Source organism: Panthera onca, chromosome C2 (assembly GCF_046562875.1).
Source record: "Panthera onca isolate mPanOnc1 chromosome C2, mPanOnc1 haplotype 2, whole genome shotgun sequence".
Classification (NCBI taxonomy): domain Eukaryota; kingdom Metazoa; phylum Chordata; class Mammalia; order Carnivora; family Felidae; genus Panthera; species Panthera onca.
The window spans coordinates 134,188,251-134,214,427 of NC_138347.1; the positions used below are offsets into that span (position 1 = coordinate 134,188,251).

General features: G+C 41.4%; 1 protein-coding gene across 4 annotated transcripts in view; it reads left to right on the top strand.

The window, feature by feature from the left end:
* The window catches only part of PLCL2 (phospholipase C like 2), a 195,382-nt gene that overhangs the window by 118,541 nt on the left and 50,664 nt on the right, over window positions 1-26,177 (top strand). For all 4 annotated transcript variants that reach the window (XM_060638596.3, XM_060638595.3, XM_060638594.3 and 1 more), the window contains exons 2-3: window positions 2,968-5,454; window positions 8,231-8,434. In XM_060638596.3, coding sequence (XP_060494579.1) covers window positions 2,968-5,454; window positions 8,231-8,434 — 2,691 coding nt within the window. The remainder of the gene's footprint in view (window positions 1-2,967; window positions 5,455-8,230; window positions 8,435-26,177) is intronic.

The following is a 26,177-nucleotide window of genomic DNA, read 5'->3' on the forward strand; positions in this document are numbered from 1 at the left end:
TCGGGCAAGTTGGGGGCCTGGATCTCCTGCCATTGAACCTCAGTTGTCCTCCCCTCCCACACAAGGACTTCTGTCCTTCTCTTTCCTTACTCTTGGCCAGAGGGGACTGGCCTGCCTTCACATCTTCCGGTTCTTTCCAGCCAGTGATTCTGGTCCACCCGCTGGTGAGGGCAAGCTCACACACCTGTTCTCCTTTTTGGTCTCTGAGCAAGCACATGCCTCTGTCGTGTTTCCTAATAGCTTCATCTGTCAGGGAGGAAGGAGGCTTTGGCACGCTCTAGAGAGGACAGGATGGTTCTGGGCAACAGCAGATAGAGGGGGAAGAAGAGACAGGAAAGTCTCTGGTGAGGGAGGTCCTTGCTGTCATTACATCAGCCTGTGTTTGGGTGACCATCACGTTCGTGTGTCTACAGTGGATGATCAGAACTCACCAATCAAAACCTGGCTGGCTTGTGAAAAGCACAGCAATGTTTTTAAAGCCTCAAGTATGGTGTTTAAGTTCCTGCCTATCCCACAGATGAGGGTGTGTGAGCACAGAAGAATGTTATTAATGTGCTTTGCAATTTGGCCTTTTCGTCTTAATAACAAAGAAAACTATGAATTTGAAATGTATCAATTGTAGTAAGTTAGAATCAATATGTTGTAACTGACAGAATAAAAGATTACAATGTTGAGGAAATGCTATATGTATTCTTAATGGATAAATGGATAAGCACCTCCATTTATCTTTGTGACTTCTTTTTACTAGTGGCACCTAGAGATATAATTTATAAAGACTATAAAATTCCCTTACTTAGTTACTGTGTTGTCTTTACTGAAGGTACATGTGTGTTTTTAAAGGTAAAGACAATCCTTATTCTGAAAAATAAGAAATTTATACATTTGTTTCGTGCCCTTATGCATGGCTGATTACAAATTTAATTTCATGCCAACTTGCTTGAATAGATAGAAGGCAGTCTATGCTTTAGGGATTTGGAACAGCTATGATACAATGCATCTTATGGATACAATTGCCACAGTTTTTATGTCTTTTGCACTTTATTGTTCTGAGGATTCAATTGCAAAGAAATACTCTGCCTTGTGGCTTTTATGTTTTATCTTGGCATTTAGATCACAAAAGCCTCTATGGTTCATTTTGAAACTTTGAGGGAAATGATACCCATATGATTTAAAGTTTAAGTTTAATTACCTTCTGCAAATTGCTTTTGGAAGTATAGGTAGTCAAAAAGTAAGAGTGGTTTTAAATTGCAGATGCAGAGAATAGCATAATCACTTTCTAAAATGTAGAGGTTTTACTCAAAATAGATTCTTTCCAGAGCAGGAAAGTTAGAATTGCCTTTGCATAATATTTTTCATGCTCTTTTCTTTATTGCCACGGAAGTTATATTATCTCAATCTCCATGTCTATTTCCCTATGTATGAATATAATGACTTACTGAAAATTTATCAAATATTTCACGTACCTCCTGAAAGACAATAGCATGTTTTAGGTTAAAATTGTGAAAATTGTGAAAGAGGCTTTGAGGTCATTTGAGCATGTAAAGAAAATACTAAAAGTGTCTGTCTGCACAGGGAAAGAACTTAAAATACACACAGAGGTGTGGCATTGACATCTTAAGGTGGGCACCTGTTACACTGTGCGAGAAAGTTAAGGGGTGTGCCGTTGGTAATACAGACTTCTTTAGAAATAGATGCTGCCGAAAGTTTTTCACTTGATAGTGTTAATAACCTGTTGATATTGGAAGTACCTAGGTGACATTGTCCTAAGCACTAGCCTGGTGCATGCTAGTAGGCTTTAATAAACCCAACTCTAGAATTTAGAAGCACCCTCAGCTATAATCTAGGCCTCCGACAGATTCATTACCCCCACAACAGTAAAACCATACCTATCTGAAGTCTTTAGAACCATGACTAATCTAATAGGAGACTCTGATGAGCCAGGAATCTCTGCTGGGATTTCAGTGTCTACTCACTTAACACACAATTTAGTGGTCACTACTTAGCTCTGTCTGGTCTTTTGGCATATATAGTTTCCAGAAATGTCTAGACATCTTAGTGTGTACAAGTGGTCAGGAAGTGGTGTTCAAACTTTAGTATGCATCCCCATCACCCAGAGTGTTACCTACAATGCAAATTCCTGGGCACTAACCCTTGGAGATCTGATTCCCTGAGCCTAGGGATCTGCTTTCTAATCAGTAACCCAGGTGGTTGTGAGGCAAGTGGTGTGGTGACAGCCCTTTGAGAAACACGAGTATGGGAGATGTGCACACACGCAGAGCCTGCTTTGTGGGTGTATGACCTGTGCGGTTGTGCAGGCCCCACACTCAGAATGGTCCTGCACTTTGGCTTAATGCTCTTCTGTCACCTTAAAATTCTTAATGATTTTGGACAAGGAGTCCTGCATTTTCATTTTTCCCTGAGCTCTGAAAATTATGTAGCCAGCTCTCTGTACAGGATTTCATTGTGTATTATTGAAATTGTGTTTTTTGACACCCACGGACTGCAATTATTCAATAATGATTTTTTTTTTACTTGTTTATATTAGGCTGTAAACTCCAGGGCCCCTTCTCAGCTCTGTAAGTGATTGAGTATCATTTATTACAGAACATTCAATAGGAAATCTTAACAGAATGATTTTCTTGAAGAAATTTAATTTTTTTAAATGTTTATTTATTTAGAGAGAGACAGAGAGTGAGAGCATGCGTGTGTGTCGAGGAAGGGGGGGGGGGGAAGGGGCAGAGATAGAGTAGAGAGAGAAGCCTAAGCAGGCTCAGTGCTATCAGCACAGAGGCCAGCGCAGGGCTCAGTCTCATGAACCATGAGCTCATGCCCAGAGCCAAGATCAGGAGTTGGACACTTAACCAGCTGAGCCACCCAGGAGCCCCTAAAAAATTTAATTTTTATTCCTAGTCTTGAACATAGATGCCTGTGTTTATGTTATTCTTATACACTATTTTTTTCTCCCAGGATGGTACAAAACAGAAAAGAGAACGGAAGAAGACAGTCTCGTTTAGTAGCATGCCAACAGAGAAGAAGATCAGCAGTGCAAGTGATTGCATCAATTCGATGGTTGAGGGTTCAGAACTCAAAAAGGTTCGCTCCAACTCCAGGATTTACCACAGGTATTTTTTACTGGATGCCGACATGCAGAGCCTGAGGTGGGAGCCATCTAAGAAGGATTCTGAGAAAGCCAAGATTGACATTAAATCCATTAAGGAAGTGAGGACGGGAAAAAATACAGACATATTCCGCAGCAATGGCATTTCTGACCAGATATCTGAAGACTGCGCATTTTCAGTCATATACGGAGAGAATTATGAGTCACTTGATTTGGTTGCCAACTCTGCAGATGTTGCGAACATCTGGGTTACGGGACTGCGGTACCTAATTTCTTATGGAAAACATACACTTGATATGTTAGAAAGTAGCCAAGACAACATGAGGACTTCTTGGGTTTCACACATGTTTAGTGAAATTGATGTAGAAGACCTTGGACATATAACTCTGTGTAATGCTGTGCAGTGCATCAGAAACCTCAATCCCGGTTTAAAAACTAGCAAAATTGAGCTCAAGTTCAAAGAATTGCACAAATCCAAGGACAAAGCTGGTACTGAAGTCACAAAGGAAGAATTTGTTGAGGTTTTCCATGAGCTTTGTACCAGACCTGAAATTTATTTCCTTTTAGTTCAGTTTTCAAGCAATAAAGAATTTCTTGATACCAAGGACCTTATGATGTTTCTTGAGGCAGAGCAGGGTGTGGCACATATAAATGAGGAAATTAGCCTTGAGATTATTCACAAATATGAGCCATCCAAAGAAGGTAAGGAAAAGGGCTGGCTTTCCATAGATGGGTTCACTAACTACCTTATGTCACCTGACTGTTATATATTTGATCCGGAACATAAGAAGGTCTGTCAAGATATGAAGCAACCTTTGTCTCATTACTTTATAAACTCATCTCATAACACATACTTAATAGAGGATCAGTTCCGAGGTCCCTCTGATATCACGGGATACATCCGAGCTCTTAAAATGGGTTGCCGGAGTGTTGAGTTAGATGTATGGGATGGGCCAGATAATGAACCTGTAATTTACACAGGCCACACCATGACCTCTCAGATAGTCTTCCGCAGTGTCATTGATATTATTAACAAGTACGCATTCTTTGCTTCAGAGTATCCTCTTATCTTATGTTTAGAAAATCACTGTTCTATTAAACAGCAGAAGGTAATGGTTCAGCACATGAAGAAAATTTTAGGAGACAAGCTCTATACAACATCACCCAATGTGGAGGAATCTTATCTGCCATCCCCAGATGTCCTGAAGGGGAGGATACTAATTAAAGCCAAGAAGCTGTCCTCAAATTGCTCAGGCGTAGAAGGGGATGTTACTGATGAAGATGAGGGAGCAGAAATGTCTCAGAGGATGGGAAAGGAGAACGTGGAGCAGCCCAACAATGTGCCTGTGAAGCGATTTCAGCTATGTAAAGAACTGTCTGAACTGGTGAGCATCTGCAAGTCGGTTCAGTTCAAAGAATTTCAGGTGTCATTTCAGGTGCAGAAGTACTGGGAAGTGTGTTCATTTAACGAAGTGCTTGCCAGCAAATATGCCAATGAGAATCCAGGGGACTTTGTAAATTACAACAAACGTTTCCTTGCTAGGGTTTTCCCCAGCCCCATGAGAATTGACTCCAGTAACATGAACCCTCAAGACTTTTGGAAGTGTGGTTGTCAGATCGTAGCCATGAACTTTCAGACCCCAGGCCTGATGATGGACCTGAATATTGGCTGGTTCAGGCAGAATGGGAACTGCGGCTATGTCCTTCGGCCGGCCATCATGAGGGAGGAAGTGTCTTTCTTCAGTGCCAACACAAAGGACTCCGTCCCTGGGGTTTCACCTCAGCTTCTTCACATTAAAATCATTAGCGGGCAGAACTTTCCCAAACCCAAAGGATCAGGTGCCAAAGGTGATGTAGTGGATCCTTACGTCTATGTTGAAATTCACGGAATCCCTGCCGACTGTGCGGAACAAAGGACAAAAACAGTGCACCAGAATGGGGATGCTCCCATTTTTGATGAAAGCTTTGAATTTCAAATCAACCTCCCTGAACTGGCCATGGTGCGCTTTGTTGTACTAGATGATGACTACATCGGGGATGAGTTCATTGGTCAGTACACAATCCCCTTTGAATGTTTACAGACAGGCTACCGCCACGTCCCCTTGCAGTCACTGACTGGAGAGGTCCTAGCACACGCTTCTTTGTTTGTCCACGTGGCCATTACTAACCGAAGAGGAGGAGGGAAACCACATAAAAGGGGCCTTTCTGTGAGAAAAGGGAAGAAATCCAGGGAATATGCATCTTTAAGAACATTGTGGATTAAAACTGTAGATGAGGTGTTCAAGAATGCCCAGCCCCCTATACGGGATGCCACAGATCTGAGAGAGAACATGCAGGTACGTTCTTGTGGTTAAGTATTTACTCAACGGCTTTTCTTCACACTGAAGGCTTTGGAAGGGTTTGTTTTTATAATACTGTGTTTGATTTTAAATAATTTGTAAATTCCAATTCGCTATTAGACCATTTACCACTAGTCTCATTTTTTTTTATCATTTAAATTTCCAAAACTGTAGTTGGTATTGAAAATATTGATAATGTATTAGAATCCATTTTTATTGAAATGAAATGAAATTTTATTAATATTAAAATAAATTTGCTGTCTCACATAACCATATCCTAGTCCTTGTTAATCCTAGTCCTTGTCTGCTTAACGGATCCCCATTTTTTTTTCTAAGAATGTACATGGGAATCTCTGGTTTTTCTGAATAAATAATCTTTATTATCTTTAGCTGGAGCACACTTTGAGGACTTACCAAAATAAAAGGGACAGGTTCCAGTCCTTTCTTCTGGAGCTACAGTGCTAGGAAAATAGCAAGCCCTTAAGTGAGCCATTGCATTTGTGTTTTGAGCCTCCTCTTGATTTTAGAGGACAGCTATTGTTTAAGTAAAAGACATGTGGCATCTATATTTATTAGAAGTCTAAGATAATAATTACCTCTAAACTGTATAATCACTAAAAGCAATCAGGAATTAATGTGTAATTAAGGATCGTCCACACGTCCAGCAATATACTAAGGCCTGCCTCACAGAGCTAAGCGGCCCTAACCCGGCCCAGTGTGTGAGAGAGCCACATCTGTGGTAGCTGCTCGGCATGTGTTTATATTATATATATGTGTGTTATATATGTGTATGTATATGTATTATATATATAATGTATCAATTGATTTTACATATATATATATATAACCATTATGAGAAGAATGCCACCAGCAAGTAAACCTGATTCAGAATATTCAGATTTCAACCCTGTACTGATGTTATAGATACCTCATTACTAAAAAGACCTTACCACAATGGAGAAATTTTATTCTCTTTCTCTCCAAGTAAAAGCATAACAGAAATCCAAAGGGCTTTTCCCTGTTTCTCAGGGTGAAAATGGTTTGGTAAACCCTCAGCTCTGAGCAAGCCACACGGTCCCCTGCCACAGGGCTGCTGTTGTGTGTGTGACACAGCCTTCCCGTGAAGGTTCTCCAGAGCTCGAACATCCTGTTTCCAGAGCTGCGTGTCTGCACTGACCCCGACAGGGCAGTCGGTGGCGGGGCTTAACGAGCACCTGCCAGGCATGCCGTCTGGGCCAGGAGGACGCAGCTGTGAACAAGCGATCCCTTTAGTTGGGAGTGGGCAGTGGGGGAGGGAATCAGACCGTGAGCAGGTAGGTGAATGAGCACATAGGTCAGTTGCAGACACAAGCAAGGGCTGTGAAGAAAATAAAACAGGAAGGTGTGATGGAGTTATTGGGAGACCCTGCTGTCGATATCACAGCCGTGGTTTATTGTCACAAGCAGTCGACATACAGGTGATTTTGAGCAAAATGACATTGAGTTTGATGTCCATGTTTAAAGAGCTACTAATAAGAAAATGTTTAAATCTAAAGCAAAGTGCTACTCATTTCTAAGACTGGGGTATCTGAGAGCAGAAGGCACAGGACTTGGAAGGCCCGACTCCTCCCCTCTGGCCACCGTGCCCAGATAGGGACCCCATGTGTGTCTGGAATAAGTCCTATTCTGGTTAGGATGTACCTGTTGTTATAGCATAGTGATTCAAAGCATAGGTCTCAACATCGGCGGATTCAGGCAAAATCTTGACTCCTTCACTTACCAGCCGTGTGTCCTCAGAGAAATAACAGAGAGGGTACAGCCGAGACTCAGTTTCTTCACCCACTGCGTGCCTCTTTGAGAGAATTAGAGGAGGTAGTACATAGTAAGCATGCCCACTGTAGCTTTGCACTTGGTAAGTGCTCAAAGAATGCCAGCTTATGGTGTTTTACACTCTCAAGAGGTTTTCTTTAATGGAAATTTTAATGGCATACCTCTGGTGATTAGCAAAAAGAGAGAGGGAGAAACCTTGAAATCGGTGGGCACACTAATAGGGACGGTCTCCTGGTGGGCAGGCCTCCCCAGTAAACTGCAGTGCCCTCACAATTCCTTTCAATTTTCTGGTGGTTTACTGGCCATCTTTGGCATCCCTTGGCTGGCAGATCACTGCCTTCATCTTTATATGACTTTCAAAGCTAAGAAGCAGAGATAGAGCAGACTTTCTTATGCCCTCAGAGGAACAGACCATATCAAAACCTTGATCTTGGACTTCTAGCCTCCATAAGTGAGATAATAAATTTGTTGTTTAAACCGCACCCCCCCCCCAAAAAAAAAATTCCTTTAGATTTGGAGCCGGCATAACCAGATGAGAGACATTCAAGTTTCTGTCTCACAAATACCCTTTTCCCTTTCTGATGGCTAACATATTTGACACTTACTTCAAACCTGATTTTTTTTTCTTTACCTCTTTTGAGTACAGAAGCCATTCTTTTTGTTTGCTCATGATTGCATTCCAGCCTTAGCACCACTGTGAACTTTGATCGGAAAAGAGGCTTTACCCTTCAGAAGAATTTTACTTCTGATAAATTGGTATTGCAAATGTCTATAACTGTATTTACTTTGGAAAATAGCCAATTTTTCCTGGAATAAAATAATCATTAGCTAATTCTGTCATAACATTGTTAATAACCATTGTATCAGGCAGTTCAAATATAATCAAGTATATCAAGTAAAATATCCGTGAGAAATTAAGGCCTCTGGTTAATTACAAAGTGCCTCCTTTCTTTCCTCTTAACAGAATGCAGTGGTGTCATTCAAAGAGCTGTGTGGCCTCTCCTCTGTGGCCAATCTCATGCAGTGCATGTTGGCGGTATCTCCCCGCTTTCTGGGAGCTGATAACACACCCCTCGTGGTCCTGAATCTTAGTGAGCAGTATCCCACGATGGAGTTGCAGGGAATCGTGCCTGAGGTTCTAAAGAAGATTGTAACAACTTACGACATGGTGAGTTGTTGTTTGTACTTTTATGGAGCCCGAGTGAGAGAGACATCTTAAGACAATACACCAGACATACTTAGGCGCTCTTGTTAAGATGTGCTTTCCTATTTCATGCTTCATGTGCCTGTGTTGGAAAAATTATTCCTCTGACCTCACTGTATATGAAAGAGCTTACTCTTTTGTTGTTGTTTTAGAAAGCAGGATTCAGAAACACTTCTCTCAGTTGGATTAAATAGTCGTTAGCTTTTCAAGAATATATCTGAATTGATTTCTAAAGCATACACTATTTTCTACACATACATAGCAAGGAATTTTTTTTTTCATATTTCTCTGCAATCAGAGAAAATTTGCTCAGTTTTGTTTTGTTTTCATTTTTCAGACTGGTAAAAGTGAGAAGTTTAATTTTTTCTAAAATAAGTTTTAAACACCATTAGGGGCAATTTCTTCCATCACATGATTATAATGTTTGATGCTTTCCTCCCTTACAGCAGCTTCTCTGAGATACCTGTAATTTGTAATCAACTTAACGTTAATGAGGTATCCTCAGGATAGCTAGAATATTACATTTTTGTGTTTACATAGATCTTGCATTTTCATAATCACATCCTGCTCTTATTGTGTTTTTCGGCTTTGCATAGCTCTAAGGGAGAATTAGTGGGTGAACAACACTGTTTTCACGCTCACAACGTAGTGGAGGCTGTCAGAACTCGTGAGTGCTGGCTGTTGCTCTTACAGCCTGTGAGGTTCGGTGCTGTTGGACAGCCCTCTCCCACATTGGCCAGGCTGTCCGCCTTTGCTCCTCAGGGTGCTCAGAGGTAAGAGGCCACACCCACTACGTCCTCCACATGAAATGCATGAGCTAAGACCACAGAACCCTAGGCTTCATCTGATGTAGCCTGCTGTGTTAAAGATGAAATGGGATTTGCATCATAAACCCTAACAGAAATATTTTTGACTGTTCTGTAAATTGATCTAAAAGCTTTAGTTTGGAGGGATTTCTACAATTCAAAGGAAAGAGACAGCACGTTAGGTCAGCATTTCCCACAGTGTGTTCAGAGAAACCTTGATTTCTTAGGATATGAGTAAATATCACTTGGGAGGAAGGGTTCCGTGGTGAAATAATTTGGGGAAATACTGCTTTGAACAAAATTAATCCTATGTCTTTACTGCAGGACTTCTTGGGGCCTTTTATTTGCTAACACAGTGAGTCCCCAAGAGGGCGATAGATACAGTATGCCCCGTTTCACAAATCGACTTGACTATGGCGTACTGTTTCTAAAAACAAACGTTTGAAATACCTTTTGCTCTTGATCTTCTAAACTTCTTGACCGTATTCACTCGAGTCTTCAGGTAAATAAGACCTGGAGGTAACAAGTCAGTAGAACACAATATTTTAAAACAGCTTATCAGTTCATTACCTTAAAAAGGTGATTTGTGAGCTTTTTCCTAGATTCCTGTGCAGTAGCTGCAGATGCGAATTAGTCCCTACTATTTCTAGCTTAGAGTTCATGGTAGTGTAAGAGATATAAAGGGCCTAACAGTGGACACTGCAAGCAAACTACAGAGAGTGGCAGTCAACCTGAAGAAAGGACGAAGGCCGGGGGCAAATGCATCTAAACCCTGGGGGGAGCACTGTGTTGGGTGTCCCAGGAGTCACAAGAATGAGCATGAATCTCCCTTGTCCTCAGGGAGCTGTGCAGTCAACTAGAAGGTAGGAGGCAGCTGGGGAGCAAAACAAGAAGCTTATGCTGTGATCCTTTGTGGCCAAAAAAAAAAAAAAAGGAAAGATAGAAGAGGTAAAAATGGGAAAGTTTGAAGAGCTCTTTCATGCTGTGACCGAGGCCACCTAATTAGTTCCCACCTCCTCAAGTTTCATGAGGAGGGGCCAGAAGAAGTAGCTGGTGTGTGTAAATGCTTCTTAACCTGAAGCAACAAATAAAACTGTCAGACATTTTGTAGACCTATTTTGTTCACCAAAATCTAACATGACTTAGACCCTGATCTCTGTAGCAGTCATACAGTGACATTTCTTCATGGTAACCTTTTTAACAGGGACTTCCTGAGAGTTGGGGTGGTGGTACCCCACGTAGGTGATAACAGGGTGGACGGAACACGGGTTAGGTCCCAGGACCTAGTCCAGGGGCTGAGTGCCGACCCTGAGCAGGAGGTTCTCAGGGTTCGTGGTCAAGAGGCGTATGGACGCGGGCAACCTCACAGCACCCATCACCGTATTTGGCACAGGAATCACTCAGTGTTCTTGGTTCCCTGCCCCTTCCTCTTCCTGGGCTTGTAAATGATAACTCTTATTGCGTAACTCTTGTCTGCACATAACTTTACAGTAGTGTGGTTGCAGAAGTGATAAGACAGAATGTTTTAGCTTGTTGAAAGTTTTTAAATTGTGGAATTACTCTTACATAATGTTTAATTGAAATAGCTCTGCTGTATTATACCCCTGGTTCTATTGATTTGTTCTGTTTTAACTCCCATCTGAAAAGCTACGCTATAAAATATTTAAAAGTAAGTTCAGATTATTATAATTTGAATTTTAAAACCTGTAATATTGCTATAGCAATAACTCTTGTAATGTTTTTTAGTCCTTTTATAAGTAACTTAATGGTTTCTCACCTTGTGGCAATTAATGGACTAAAGCTAGATAAAAGAATATCAATGGGAAGTGTACTAAGGCCTTGGACAGCCTATAACTTTAAATAGAGCTCTTTATTTTTGTAATGTTATATTGAGATTTACCCAAAATTAACCTTGGGAATAAGATCTTATTTCATTTCATTGACTTCCCATTTATACTTTGAAGCCTCCAGGTGAGAAGTAAAAATAGTGTGAGAAATCCCCTCCAGAAGTCCTATGTCATTGCCAGTCTACACTGCTGAAGCCTGCCCTCTGGGAAGGGCAGGGCCATGACATGGCCTGTCTTGAGTGTACAGATATTTATTTATGCTATCACGACTGTGATTACTTTTCAGTGTCTAAACTCTTATTAATAAACCAGTATATCAGAAATATGCCAGTTGCTTTGTGAAAAAGGAGAATGCAGAGAAGGAATTGGCCATGGAAATGTGAACAACATATAAGCCACTCTGGAGGCTAGAAAAGAATGTCCAGGTGTAGGGTGGCCACACGTCTTGGCTTTCCTGCTGGTACACCTGTTATCCCAGAATCATTATTACTAATTTTCCCTTTAACTCTTAGAAGTGTCTTTGTTTAGATAATTAGTTGTATGGTCACCCTCTCCATAGCCCCTGGATTGTCCTAATGGCTCCTGTGATTACCACCAACAAATGGGTTTTTAAATCTGCCCAAACTGTGTTTTTGCCCTATTTGTGGTAACTTCTTGGGTCCTGGAAATGATGACGTTTAACCCTGGGTCAAAGCCATTCATGAGTCAAAGCAGATGTCAAAGCCATTCAGGAGTAGAGGAAGAAGAGAGGTACAGATACCTTCTCAGACTAGGCAGATCAGGGGTGGGGGTTGTTGAAAATAGGAACTGGACTGGTATGGAGAGTGGGAATGTCCATGTGTTGTCAGACAAATAAGCCTTTTCTTCCCTTGAGATGTTTATAATTTAATAGAAGAGATAAAGTGTATCCATAGAGAGTAAAATGATACCTAATAGATATTTTTAAATATGTAAACAAATTATTTGGATATTTGTGGGCAACAATGGTCAGTTTCAGGTATAGGGATTAGGAAAACTTCAGAGAAATATTGGCCTTTGAGCTAGACCTTTAAGAATGAGTCACATTTCAACAGGTAGAGATGATAAAAAGTAGGCTGTTGAAAGCTGAGTTCACAGAGTGAAACATGCTCAGAAATGTGGAAGCACATCTGGGAAATTAACGTTTGGACTGTGGTCATTCCTGAACAGTACAGGGCTAAGCTCAGACTTGGGTATTATAGACTATAAGAGGGTTAGAGCAAAAGACAGCTCAGAGAACACATGATGAGTGCCTTCATTTTACAGATAATTAAATGGAAACCCTGTGGCACATCAAATTAATGGCAGAACTAGGTTTAGAGCCCGAAGAGTCTCTTTGTCCATTTTTTTTTCTGCAATCCAGATCAGGAAAATTAGCCATGTGTGGAATGTAGATGAATGATCAATATACAGATAAAGCCCAGATATCTTCGATAATAATAATCCAAAGTTGTTCATGTGGGGCTCTCAAAGTAAGAGGTAACTCGTTCCTGATTCCTGTTCCTCATGAAGATGGAAAATAATTCATATTTCATACTTCGGTGTATAGTAAAAGGGAGATTCAGTGAGCTTAAACTAAGGAAGACTATTTCAATAGTTACATCAAATTCCGCTCAAAGAAATCTGGCTTTAGGTATCTGAACATATCTGTTATATTATTACTTCAGAAAACAAAACATTTAAATATTTTACTTAAAATTTATGTAAATGAACTTGAATGCATTCACTCTTCACAATTAAATGTCAAGATTGAGCTTGTTCTCTCATGTAATTAAAAGCTGTTCGGGACATCTGCATGGCTCACTCAGTTAAGTGTCCAACTCCTGATTTCAGCTCAGGTCATTATCCCATGGTTGCGGAATTAAGCCCCGTGTCAGACTCTGAGCTAACAGTGTGGAAACTGCTTGGAATTCTCTGTCTGTCTCTCTCTCTCTCTACCCCTCCCCTATTGATGCACTTGCACTCTGTTTCTCTTAGATAGGTAGGTAGGTAGGTAGATAAACTTTAAAAAAAAAGCCTGGTGGGAGAAAATAAGGATTTTGTAACCTGAGTTTAAGACATTCTAGTGAATGCCTGGATATTCTTTATGATATATCGTGCTCTTAAGATTGTATCTGTACTGGCATTTCAAGGCTCAACCTTCCCCTCCCACCAATATCAGTGATCTAACTCATAGTCATTTTAAATGAAAGTGATTTTTACCACCCTTTTAATATTGATGAAAGTCATCATTCCACTCTCTAGCTCTCTTTTTTTATTAGTTTCAGATTTCAGACTAGAAGTTTCTAAATTTTTGTGAGATCTGTCCTAAAATATAGAGACCAAGGCGTCAACGCCTTCCCTCTTTAGAAAGAAAACATTGGCAGTGTTCCATAAAAAGAAAGTTCTCCTTAAATGTTTTTTTCCACTGGGCTTTGGGGATAGTATTCAAAGTAGAATAAGCCAGACACTGAAAGATAAGTACTACATGATTCCCCTTGGGTGAGTTATCTCAAAGAGTCAAGGTCCTAAAACTAGAGACTGGCATTAGCCACACAGCATCATGCCACTAGTCAACAGAAACGTGTTGTACATCTAAAATTTGTTAAGAAGATGGCTCTCGCATTAAGGGGTTCTTAGTACAACTTTTTAAAGAAAAAATGTATTTCCTTGATTTTTCAAGCTATGGTTTTCTAATATGGAATATGGAATACATTTTGGTCTTTATAGTTAAATAGAAGACGAAGTTATAGGCAATGAAAAGAAGAAAACGTACAAAAAAATAATGGCTGATTCTGTTCCAGGCAGTAGGGCTGTCCAGATGCACAGCGGTGGACACTTGGGCAGCCCCTGTCTATTCAGAGATTATCTAGAAATTCATTCTTACCATTGCAGTACCTTTGTATCGACTTTCTATTTAAAATTAGTCTGTTTCAATCTTTTGCAGCTTCACAAAAATCTTTATTTTAATTGCTTTATTATTTAATTAAGAAAGCATACTCTGAGGAATCCATTTATCCAGTAGACAATAGTGGGTTTTTTTAGTGTTAAACGGGAGGAACCCCATGCTCTGTCTAGGAGGATATTATTTGCTCTCTGAGTGTTTTTGTATAAATTACTGAAGAGTCCCTTCTAACTCATTACTTTAAGTATTTCTTTGAAAAAAAAAAAAACAGTTTCTTTAAATAAAACATGTGAAATGACACGTTAGCAATTAGCACCCAACATCAGGAGCACTCTGCTTTATCTTGTTGGTATGATTTCACGTATTTTGTCTTACCACTGCTTAATGCAGTGAAGAGATAAATCAAACTTCATAATTAATGGAGTCGGCCCATCTGGACCGAGCCAGAGATGATCTGTAATAAGGCTGCTATTGATCCCATCTCCTTTGTGGCTCTCTTTATCACTCTACTGCCTCAGAACTTAACATCAAAAGCTTCTTTTAATTGAAGGTGTCAACCTTTCCAACTTTTGTAACTATAGAAAAAAGACCCGATGGAATATTATGCTTTGGGATAAGACTGAGCTTAGATGTGTGTGTGTAGGTATGTGTGTATATGTGTGTGTAGGAAAGGTGGGTATATCCTGCAGAGGGAAGATCAGAAACCCAAAGGCTATAGTCTAATTCAGTGACAGGGGAGGTCCAGCCAGTGATGTGTCCAAAAGCAGTTTCTGTGGAGTCATCAAAACCATACAGCTGAGCTACTCCAAAATGGTTCATGCTGCCAAGCGGATAGAAGGAAGAAGGAATGTTAAAGACACAGTGTGGTGACAACATCACACATGTGATGAGATCAGATACAGCGGCTGCCACTCAGTAATCAGATGCAGGGAGACTGGGAAACTTTTGGAAGATGGGGCTTCAAGGTGTGCACACAGTGGTGACTATAGACTATTTCTGATCAGTTTTCTAGTCTTACATGTCTCCACAGAAACTGAGAAGCACATATTCAGAAGTATTCTTATGTGCGTGTGTGCGCGCGTGCACACACACTCACACACACACACACACACACACACACACAAGAATAGCATTTTAAGGGCTGACAGTACCTTTGAAAGAGAGACTTCATTGTATAGCAATTTTTATCAACGAAATCTGATACCCAGCTCTGAACTCTCTGGGAGGACAGACATGAAAACCTTAATGGAGTTCAACGTGTTGTCAGATGGTGTCTTCAGGCAAGAAATGATAAACGGTATTAAGCAAGCACTGTAGCATGTGATGTACCAGCAGTCTGATTTAAAATTTCGAAGTAAGCTAGGAAAGAGTAATATGGTTGGAGCTGTCTAACCATATTGGCAAACGAGAAATGGGAGCCTGCTCTTGAAATCACTGCAGTTCTTGGGTAGATTTCATTTGAAGGAAGGCCACCAGGGGAGCTGTGCAGTGGTTTGGGGCCATGTATTTGGTGGGTCTCTGCTGTTTTACTTCTCTGTTTAGAGCCTTTCTTTTGCTTTTTAAAGGGGCAGAGCTAGATTGCTTATTTTGCAAACACTTAATCTCACTGAATCTGAAACTAAAGCTCCAGAAAAGTTAGGAAACTTCATTCTAAACCATGCTTTATGTAAGAGAACACTACTACATTTTTGATAAAACTAAGATCATTGAAGTATTGTGATTTTTTTTTTCCTATCCAAGAACAGAGGAATTACCTGTTCCCATCAAATTCCACATTGCATTTTAGATTTTGCTCTTATGTAATTTCTTCAAAGTTTATTTTTAATATTGTCTCGCCTTGACCAGAAGCATTTCAGGTTTCTGCATTGGGTAAAGGTGCCTCCTTGCGTGGTTTGCTAAGTTCTTCTTTCTGTCAAGAACCCTTCCAGGAAATTAAAAAAATAAAAGGACTGTACACATATTTAAAACAGCGTTCCTTGCTCTGTAAATAATATACACCGTTCTTTTGCTCAGTCAGGATGTATACTGGTGGCTTTTCGAAACGGTGAGGAAGCATTTAGTTTCCTTATCCTAATTTATTTAGTAAATGTTTTGTTTCCACTAGACTGTGAGTAAGTAAATGTTCATTGAGCAGAGAAGGTAGCACTGTGGTCTTCTCACTTCTGTGGCCAGTTCATCTTCACATGACCTTATGCCTCTGTGGCAGATAAGTGCAAACTTCACACTCAACTCAGGTAGCAAAGAAAAATGTACCTTTCCTGTCTCTTTCAGGAAGGAGGTGGGTATTCCTCAGTTTTCATTCACTTAGTAAACTTGATCCATTGTATTGATTTAATCATCTACTTTGGACTGTAAATGCTCAGTCTCTCACACTTTCTTTCCCTCTGCTTCTCTACAAAGTGGCCACTTGTTGCCTGGAGGGGGGTGGGTTGTAAAAGGGTTCTTTCTGTATTCTTACTAAAGAATCATTCTTTTTTCTTTCTTTCTTTCTTTATTTTGAGACAGAGAGAGCATGGGAGGGGCAGAGAGGGAGAAGGTGGGAGAGAATCCCAAGCAGGCTCTGCATGGTCAGCGTGGAACCCGCTGTGGGGCTCAAACTCTCGAACTGTGAGACCATGACCTGAGCCAAAACCAAGAGTAGGATGCTTAACTGATTGAGCCACCTAGGCGCCCCTAAAGAACATCATTCTAACGCTTGCCATCCTCTCCCTCACCCCCATTCACCTTAAGGCTGGTTCTTGCCATGGAGGGATCTCATAGCTCCCTCCAGTCACTCAGGACTTCAAGAGACACTTCTCCTTCACTGCTCCTTTCTTCCTCCCATCCAGGCGCCACCAACCACAAAATGGTTTATAAAATATGACCATACATGTGGGGAAAAAATAACTTTACGCTCTCCCCATAACACCTATGTTCCTGCTGCAGCCCCGCGCCCTCCCCCCCCCCCCCCCCCCCCGTTATCAGCATTCCCTCCCCACTGCTTCCCTCCCCCCTGCAGCACATCTTCTGGATCGCTATAAAGACGGTCCTGAAATACCAGCTAGAGAAAGACCCGGAAAGGAGCCAGAAGGTAGAGTTAGAATTATGATGTGACAACTTTAAGAACCCTGTTAGCTAAAGGGATTGTGATCATCAAGAGAAACAGAGCCAGATTGTTCTCTGTGACCTTTGCTATTGGCTATAAGCCAATAACATTCTTCTTAGAGCATCTTGGTAGCATCCGTTTGGTGTGTTTGGATTAATGAAGTTATGTTAAGCCTAATATTGTGAAGTGAGAAAAAGAAGAGAAAAATAACTTTAAGGACATGTATGTCATGTATTCCTCTAGCAATTGAAGTTTCCCAGAATCAGAATTTTTGATTTGCTAGTAAAACATCCATCAAACACTATTAATAACCTACAGCTCTTAAAAGAAAAAATGTTTTTACAGTGTCCAGAATCTGTTTGACATGTTAAAGCTTGGAATTATTTTTGTAGTATCCACAGAATGGTATCATCTCTACATCTAGTTTTGTGGGTGTGATTGTCCTCTTTTGTGGAAATCCTTTTTCACCAGAAAAGCAATGATCAAAGACACAAAAAACCTAATTGGCTTCCAGCACGTGATAGTCTGTGTGTCTTTACACAGCTCGTGAGTTCCATATCCTTTTAGATTCACAGAAATGAAGATCAGCTGACCTAGAACATGCACTTCATAGCTCACTGATGCATTCAGCCTGCTTCTCCCCTTGCTTGGGGACCCTCTGATCCTCTAACCTTGGACCCAGCGCACGGCTGTGTCTCTCCTTGACTTCTAACCTTTGCTGTTGGTACACAGGTGGCTGTGCCACCTCAACTTGCAGCTAGCTACCGGCTGCTACTTGGGAAGAGAAACCAGTGTGTTGATCTGCATCTCGGTAAGCTTGCAGAGACCTGAGATGGAAACCCTGGAGCTCCCCAAGTATGGGCACCCCTTCGAAACACCAGGCACTTCCTGGGCCACACTCCACTGGAGGACCGAGGAAATGCGTCTTCACCGTTGAACTTAAGTAGTTTTCCTAACGGGGGCAGTTTCTGACCAGGTGGGGAGTTGGGGAAGCCAATCCTGTGGCGGTTCTCCATTCCACCTCGGAGAAGTGGCTGCCTTTGCCCTCGTGTCCAGCTCCATCTGGGCTTCAGAATGTTCTCCAGACAGTGAAATGGAGATAGTTTGCCACCGGTGCTGGCTTCAAAGTGCTGGCTACAATTAGCAATTAGGAATGACACATGAGAGTTTCTGTTCAGAAGTATTTTTTGGTCAAAGATTCATCAAAAGGATGAATTGTTTAATACTTCATTGTGTCCCATTGTCCATCTTCAGATTAAAGTTTAGAAAGCATGTAAACTACAGTGATAATATGATTTTTATTGTTTAGAATCTTGATGTTTTCAGTATCATTCCCTGACTTTCTCAGTGTGAGATCCATTCACCGATTAACTTGATTTATTACCACCCATTTTTGTGTAGTTTAGAACGGGATATGCTTTTCCATTTAGAAATTCAGTTGCAAGTGTAATTTGGAGTTGAGTTAAAAAGATTGAAGTTACACCAGATACTTGTATAAAATTGTTAGTGGTGATACACAGACTTGTTTGTAAATGCAGTGATGAGCTCCTCTGTTTTGGGCACATGCTCTTTGGACATGCAATCACACTTTAGAAGACAATTCTCTAAGAAATGGGATAATTTGAATGGAACCAACTCCATGAAAATGAAGCTATCGAAGTAACCAGTTTAGATGAAAAAACGTCTATTTCAGAATTGTTTTTGAGAAAATGTAATTCTAGACACTTACTTGAACTATCTTCTGGCATCTTTTCTTGGGCAGTAGGGGTATATTCATTTCTGACCTTTTATGTCCCTGGTTATGAACTGGAAAAGAAAATTTTAACGGTGTTTTTCCACAGCCTTTTGAATAATGAGGTAGTGATTTTTCTCCACAGCTAGATGTGGGTAATAGATAACATTTGACACTACATGAGATTTGAAGCCTATGTTTTGTTGATACGTACATTTGACCTCATGCTCATGAGAGAAATAAAAATCAGCCCTGCGTGTAGCTTCCTTATTTCTTGTTTTCGTATGAGCAGGAATGCACACCCTCAGCCTCACCAAACCTCTCTAGTCTGCACGAGCCTGGGTGGTGACTGCCCTCTGCACACGGACGCCTCTCTCTCGGTGGGGATTACAGAAACTGTCACTCATTCTCTTTTAACAGCTCCTGTTTTTCATTCTGTTCACTTTTATTCCCCCATATTGTTGTAAAATAATTAATGCCACTCACCCCACAGAAATAGCCACCTTTAATATCAGAAATCTGATTTCATGACCACATGAATTTATCAGGAATAAGAATAGCACTTAACAACGGCTTTGAAGTCTTTTCTAACTTAATTGGGGCATTTTAAATTCCGAACCATAGGAAAACTACTCTCATGGTAAACTCAGTGGGTGGACGATATGATGTGTTCAGAGTTAAGTTGAACTCTACAAGCTTAATTACCAATGAACTTAAAAATAACATGTTAGGTAGTTTCAAATATTTATTTCCCTACTACATTTAGTATTAGTCACATCTTTAGGGCTAAATGGTTTAGATTTTTATGTGGAGATTTTATATAGGAAATCCTTTAGCAACCTGCAGAAATCTTTAATTCCAGTATTTTCTTTGATATCAGCTTTGATTATTCTGGTTTTCTTTAAAATCGCGACACCCCCTCACGGCAGGATGGCCGTGTGGAGTGACACATCTTTATATCATCATATGGGCACCAAATGATTTTCGCTTTTAAATCACTTATCTGGTGCCAAAAGCAAAAACAAACAAGTAAACAAACCTATCTTTGTGAAGAGATGTAGCTATTTGAGTATTTAACTAAATGGTACTAGGGTGGTACTTAACTGATTTTTAGTTGATTTCCTAAAACGGAGCTCTCTGTCTTTGCTATGAGTCGGTGGAAGTCTTTGACCAATGTTAGGATTCTCCATAACCAAAGCTTTCCTTTGCTTGCATATATCATAAGATACGTTTATCCTTTTAAAAATACTAGCTGGACTTGATTTTTTTCATGGTCTTGGATAAAATGTGCAAGTAACATATCGAGCTATGTTCTCCTGAACCCTTTTCGTCCGATATCACCAAATGATGCATCTTGTAACGTGTTAGGGCACAGTTGGGAAACCGTGGCCTGTGGGCCGCACTGGCAACCGCCTGTTTTCATATGGTCTGAGAGTGAAGAATGGTTCTTACATGTTAAATGACTGAAAAAGATAGAAAAATGATACTTGTATGACTTGCTAAAACCATTTGAAATTCAGATTTCAGTGTCTGAAAACAAAGTTATATTAGAGCACAGCCACATCCATGATACATGTTCTGTGACTGCTTTTGTACCACAGCAGCAGCAGTGAGTCTTTGAGACAGAAATTAAGCCTGAGCCTAAAAACCTAAAATACCTGCTGTCTCCTCCTTTGCAGAAAGAATTGGCCAACCCCTCAAAAAGAGGATCGGGAGAAAAAAATCCCTAGGGTATTTTAATGCACTGGTTCCTGTATTCACTTTCACCAGTTTAAATTATAATCCTAAAGGTTTTATTTTTGTTTTTTAAAATTCCGTGCTCCGCGCACTTTGAATTTTGTTCCAAAAGAACATCATCCTACTTGTTAACCTGGTTGGCCGAGAGTGCTGTGGTGGCTTGAGTCCCATCCCGGGGAGCCCCTGCAGCAGTAACGCTCACTTAGCATTTTGATGGGGAGGAGCCTACAGACACCAGAGGCACAAACTGCAAGAGAAAAGTCAGTGACAATTAACGTTTGCTCTGATCGCTTCTAGTGCTCATGAGGCAAGTACGCTAGGTCAGTGGGAATGGAGACAATCCACCGGAGTTTTGTGTTATAATCCAGTAACATGTGTAACTAACTTAACTTCACACGTAGTGAGCATGTCATCCTGCTTATGCCGCCTGGTAATAAGGCATTAAAAATGAGCCAAGGAGGGGCACCTGGGCGGTTCAGTCGGTTGAGTGTCCCAATATGGGCTCAGGTCACGATCTCACCGTTCATGAGTTCGAGCCCCGCCTCAGGCTCTGTGCTGCCAACTCGGAGCCTGGAGCCTGGAGCCTGCTTTGGAGTCTGTGTCTCCTCTTCTCTCTGCCCCTCCCCTGCTCATGCTCTGTCTCTCTCTGTCTCTCAAAAATAAATAAACATTGACCAAAAAAAATGAGCCAACGAATCCAGTTTAAGTAGTGCTCCTTTTATAGTCAGATCAAACCTTTCTTGTCAGGGGAGGGTGTAGGGGTGCAGAGAAGGGGGTTTGGGTGGAGTTCGCAAGCAGGCTCTGCCATCTTCTCTGAAAACACCTGGATTCCTTCTCCCCTCCCTGAACAGGGAGCAGGGCTGTCTCTCAAATGATAAAATCCGGGCTGTGCGAACCACCTTCTATTTAAAGCTGTCTCATCAGGGAGGGGATTATAAAGGGTGCCGGGGGTGGAGACCAAGCCTGTGAAGCCCTCTCCCACCGGAGGAAATGGGAAGGCTGTGCTGAGGGCCCTCTGTAGCTTCCCACACCCTGCTGGTTCATGCTGTTCATTTCCTTCTCACACTCACTGCAGCTTGTAATTATGCATTCGTTGGTTTGATTTCTTTTTTTAAGGTACTTCTCTCCCCCGCCCATGAATCGGAGCTCCAGGATGGCAGGGACAGTGTGTGCCCTGTTCACCGCTCTGTCTCACAGCAGAGCCTGCCACAGAGCGGGCGCTCAAAGTTTGTCTATGAATGAATGGATGAAAATGACCTTGCTCTCTGGGACACAGATCAGGTGTTCTTACCCTGTCTCCCTGCCCCGCAGTGCCTCCATTTTCCCAAACTTGGCTCATTGGTACCATCACCAGTGGTCTTCCTTGGGAGGTTAGGTTTGGGGACTGGCCAGGGGCTGGAGGGTGGAGCTACCACTCTGCTCTTCCAGGCTGTGTCCTAGACGGCAGCCCCCATGTCCTAAGACGGTGAGTGGAGCCTTCTGTGGGTCCAAAAAGAAGAGGACGCCTGAGATGCCTGGGGCGGGGGGAGGGGGGGAGGGTAGGCTGGAGGCAGGAGGCTCAGGACTAGAACTGGGGGAGATGGGAAGGCAGGCATGAGAGTCCCCTTCCCCAAATCATTTATCTTTTTGTTCAGAGCTTCAACTCTCCCCTGCCTTTTGCCAGAGGACTTTGCTGCATCTGAAATTCCCTACTTAAAAAATTCATATGTCCTAAGAGGAAAATATAGCAGAGTTGAGGACAGGAGGGGAGAGCCCTAGTTGTTCACCCAGCCAGACAGGAGAACAGCTTGATTCAGTGAAGCCAGCCCAGGATGGGGACATTGCTCATACATGTGTAGTGTTTTAGGATTTTACAAAGCATGCTTATCCATCGATTGTCATGTGAGCTAAGAGGTGGGCATAGGCTCCTGGTGGACCAAGCAGAGAAGTACTTGAATGCCACACAGCTACCCTGTCCCTCAATTGTCCCAGCCTCTTCATTGCTGACATTCACTGCCCATGCTTAAGTGAGGTGTACCACACTCCTGTGCTCCTGGGTGAAGAAACCAGACTCTGCCGAAAACACACGCACACACACACACACACACAGTCCGCCAGCTCTGGCCCCACCTTGGGAAATTCTTGGCTTTGTCCTTATCTCACCTGCCATGGTGAGCTGAGTGAAGGCAACAGGTGCCCAGCAGAAGACAATGCCCTGGTGTGTTTTGCAAAGGGCACATCTCAATGAGTACAGACCATCTGGGCAGGTGTGCAGGGAATGTGAATACCTGTGCACAAAATTCTTCTTATGTAAAGACCCCGCGACCAGAATTGGGGAATGAAGGAGGAAATATAGACCCTACACCCTCGGAAGTATATGAATGGGTTTTGGGGTTGGGGGTCGTGCTAGCAAAGAATATGAGCCCTGATGATGAGATAGTCCCTGCCTGGTGCTTACTGTGTGACCGAGGGCAAGTCCAGTTCTTCATCTTCAAATGGGCATAGTATCACCACCTCAAAGGGTATGAAATTATATGTAAGTAGACCAGACCACAATAAATTCTCAATAAATTGAGAATTGAGTCATGATCATGTTATTACTAGTTTTCAAACGCTAGAAACCTGCAGCTCATGAAGCTGTAAGACCTTTTTGTCTGCATATTTTAACACCACTGCAAACTTCAGAGCAGCAGCTTTGCTGCATGGCTACTCCAGTTCATAAAGGCAGGGTTAGAATTACAAAGTGAAAAGCAGAAGGTAAGGTCTCCCACCACCTTACTAGGCAAGCTGTTTGTCTTCTCTGAAAGGGGAAGACAGGGGAACACGTGAGTTATTTGGTCAACAGGAGAAAGAAATCCTCGGTTTATACAGTAAGTACTCTAGTAGCTGGCTGACTGCGTTCTTGTCTTCCTGCTTGCTCTGTCATTCCTGGAATACTGTGGACACTTCACTGTGCTAAAAAAAAAACAAAACAAAAAAAACCAAAACCCGCTTTTCATTACAGAGAAGCCTCCAATTGCTTGTTTCTTTTAACTAACGTCTATACTTAGTTACACAGACCTGAGAGAAACTAATGATACCTTACAGTAAAACTATGATTGAATTACCTTCTGTTAATTAGGAGTTTCTAGATCACCGTGATGCCCTTGGAGAAAAGGCTTGCTATAAGTAGACAGTAATAAAAGTGGTACTATGTTTAATTCTAATTGTATCTTTTGAAATTTAATTAATGTAGTAATAATTGTTTTAAACAAGCATGTCAGAACTCCAAATGGTCCTTGGTGACTTGAAAGAGTTAATGTAGCATCCAGAAGTTCCTAATCTTTCTCCGGAAGTAGCTTGCTCACTGAATAATTGGGTTTAACGAGCTCAAGTTCCCCTTTCTTCCTGCAGGGATGATTCTGGCCATGTTTTAAGCCATTCTTATCAGTTCACTTTTTATGCTGTCCATCCAAGATGTAGCCTCTGAACTCACTATCCTGAAAACTTCCGAGACTGGAGAGCTACAGTGGTGCATTGCCCTTCTTTCCGGCTTTGCAGGCATTTACTGGAGGCAGAAGGAGCAGCTGACTATGTAGACTGTGTCCCCACTGGACTGTGCCTGGCTGCCCTTCAGGCCGAGGCCAAAGTTCCTTTGCAAGTTGCTGAGTCCCTCTGTACTCCTCTCCCTTCCTTCTGTCCTGACCACAGAGGATACTTGAGCACAGGTGCACTTAGGTATCATGCTGAGATGGTCTGAGGGTGTCCTGAGAGCATATCGTTATTAAGTTAGGAAAGCGGGAGATGTTTTTTACAGCCTTAAGAGGCTGACATGACCCAAAGCCTGGAGAGGGTAGGGTTTGTGTGTGGGTCTCCACGAGGCAGCCATGGTGCACGATGACTCAGCCCGTCGAGTGTGAGAATATCGTGAGTCTTCCCACAGTAATCATGTAAACACCAAGTGATGCTGTGTAGCATAGCAGGTTATTCCGTGATGAGTATAAGGCTGACCATAACATGGAGAGATAACAGCATTATTATAATTTCAGTGCATTTGAACTTAACTATATATGTGTTCTCCACACAGAAAAGTACAGCACAACATATTATTACAGGAACTAGTAGGAATTATTGTATACTTTTTCTGCATAGTTCTATAATTGCATTGGAGTTCCTTTTTGGGAACCTAGCTTAGGTTCCATTTTGTTGCTTAATTTTCAATGATTTTTGTCTTCTTAGAATATCGTATTTTACAAGGACCAGAAACAGCACAAGATTAAAATTCTTTTCAACTTTTTGAAATTCTGTGTACTTCCTGAAGCTAAAACTATTCAGAAGTTTCAAAACTTTGCCAACAGTTTAGAGTAGGATAAACATTTAAAATCTATACACTGGCTTTATAACTAATCTTTTGATCTGTTGGAACTCTGGGTTTTTCCACACTCCCCCTTGTTTTCCCCCAAGCTATTTTGCACAGTGTTGCTTCTCCAGCTCGCCGTCTATTTAAACATGTTTGGGAACATATGGAGACCTGTGGTAATGCTAAATCCCAATTAATCTAGAAATTGGAATGAATTTCTTTTAAATCCAAGTTTGGTTGTAGCTTTCTAGATTATTCAGTTGTCTGCATAAATTAAAATGTTCCTATCTGATTTAAAGTATGATTTTTGATAAGATCAATCACCCTGGTGCATTTATTGTTTTAATTCCTCTGAGCTCTTCCTCTGTGATTTTGTCTTTTTTTTTTTTTTCTTTTATTCCTCTACATAGTGCTCCTCCCAAACCCGGTTTTCCCTTTGTGATGTTTTCTCTCCTCTGCTCCTTTCTCCTCCCTCCCAGCCCAGCAGATGTGTATTACTAAGGACTTCTAGTGGCTGACATTGGAAGTACTGCTCAGAAATCCCCACACATGTCACATTTGGGCCCTCCTTGGGTACCTGGTGGCACAGCAACCACTAGAAAGCAAGAACCTAGGGCAATAACTTGGTTGTTTTGACTACATGACACTATTGATTTTCATGAATTTTTTACTGAATCCAAGTGGTATTTTAGGTGAGTACAGGAGAAACCTATATTGCTGTGTGTATAACAAACATAATGTCTTCGTCTTTTGTTTACATGGTGATTCACCTCAGAAACTGCAGTTTAATTAAAACTGGAGGTTTAATCTGTGAAACGCAGCCCTTTCTAAGTGTTGTAAACGTGATTCTGTATTAAGCGAAAGTGAGAAGTGGTAGATGGAGACGAAGATTTGTGGTTGAGGAGGCTTTATGTCGTGTGAAAATTCAACTAGATACCTACACATGAGATGGTGTGTTACTTTACAGGATTTGATCTGAAATGTAGTGCATAAGAGATTTGTATTGTACCAATATTTAAATAAAAGTTATCTACCAGGGGAGCCACATTCATTCCTTAGGCACATATACCACCCTAGCTCTGAAGTGAACTTTATGAAAAAATCAGAGCATATTGAAAAGCTAGAGAATTCTTGGCTTCCTGAATGTGGACCCTGGGTCACTCATAACTCAGAATTCGCTCCAGATTTATATAGCACTTGACATCTATTCTCTGGCCAAAACTAAAAAAAAAAAAAAAAGATTGTTAAAATAGTTGGGGGCAGGCTTGGGGCAGGCTTAT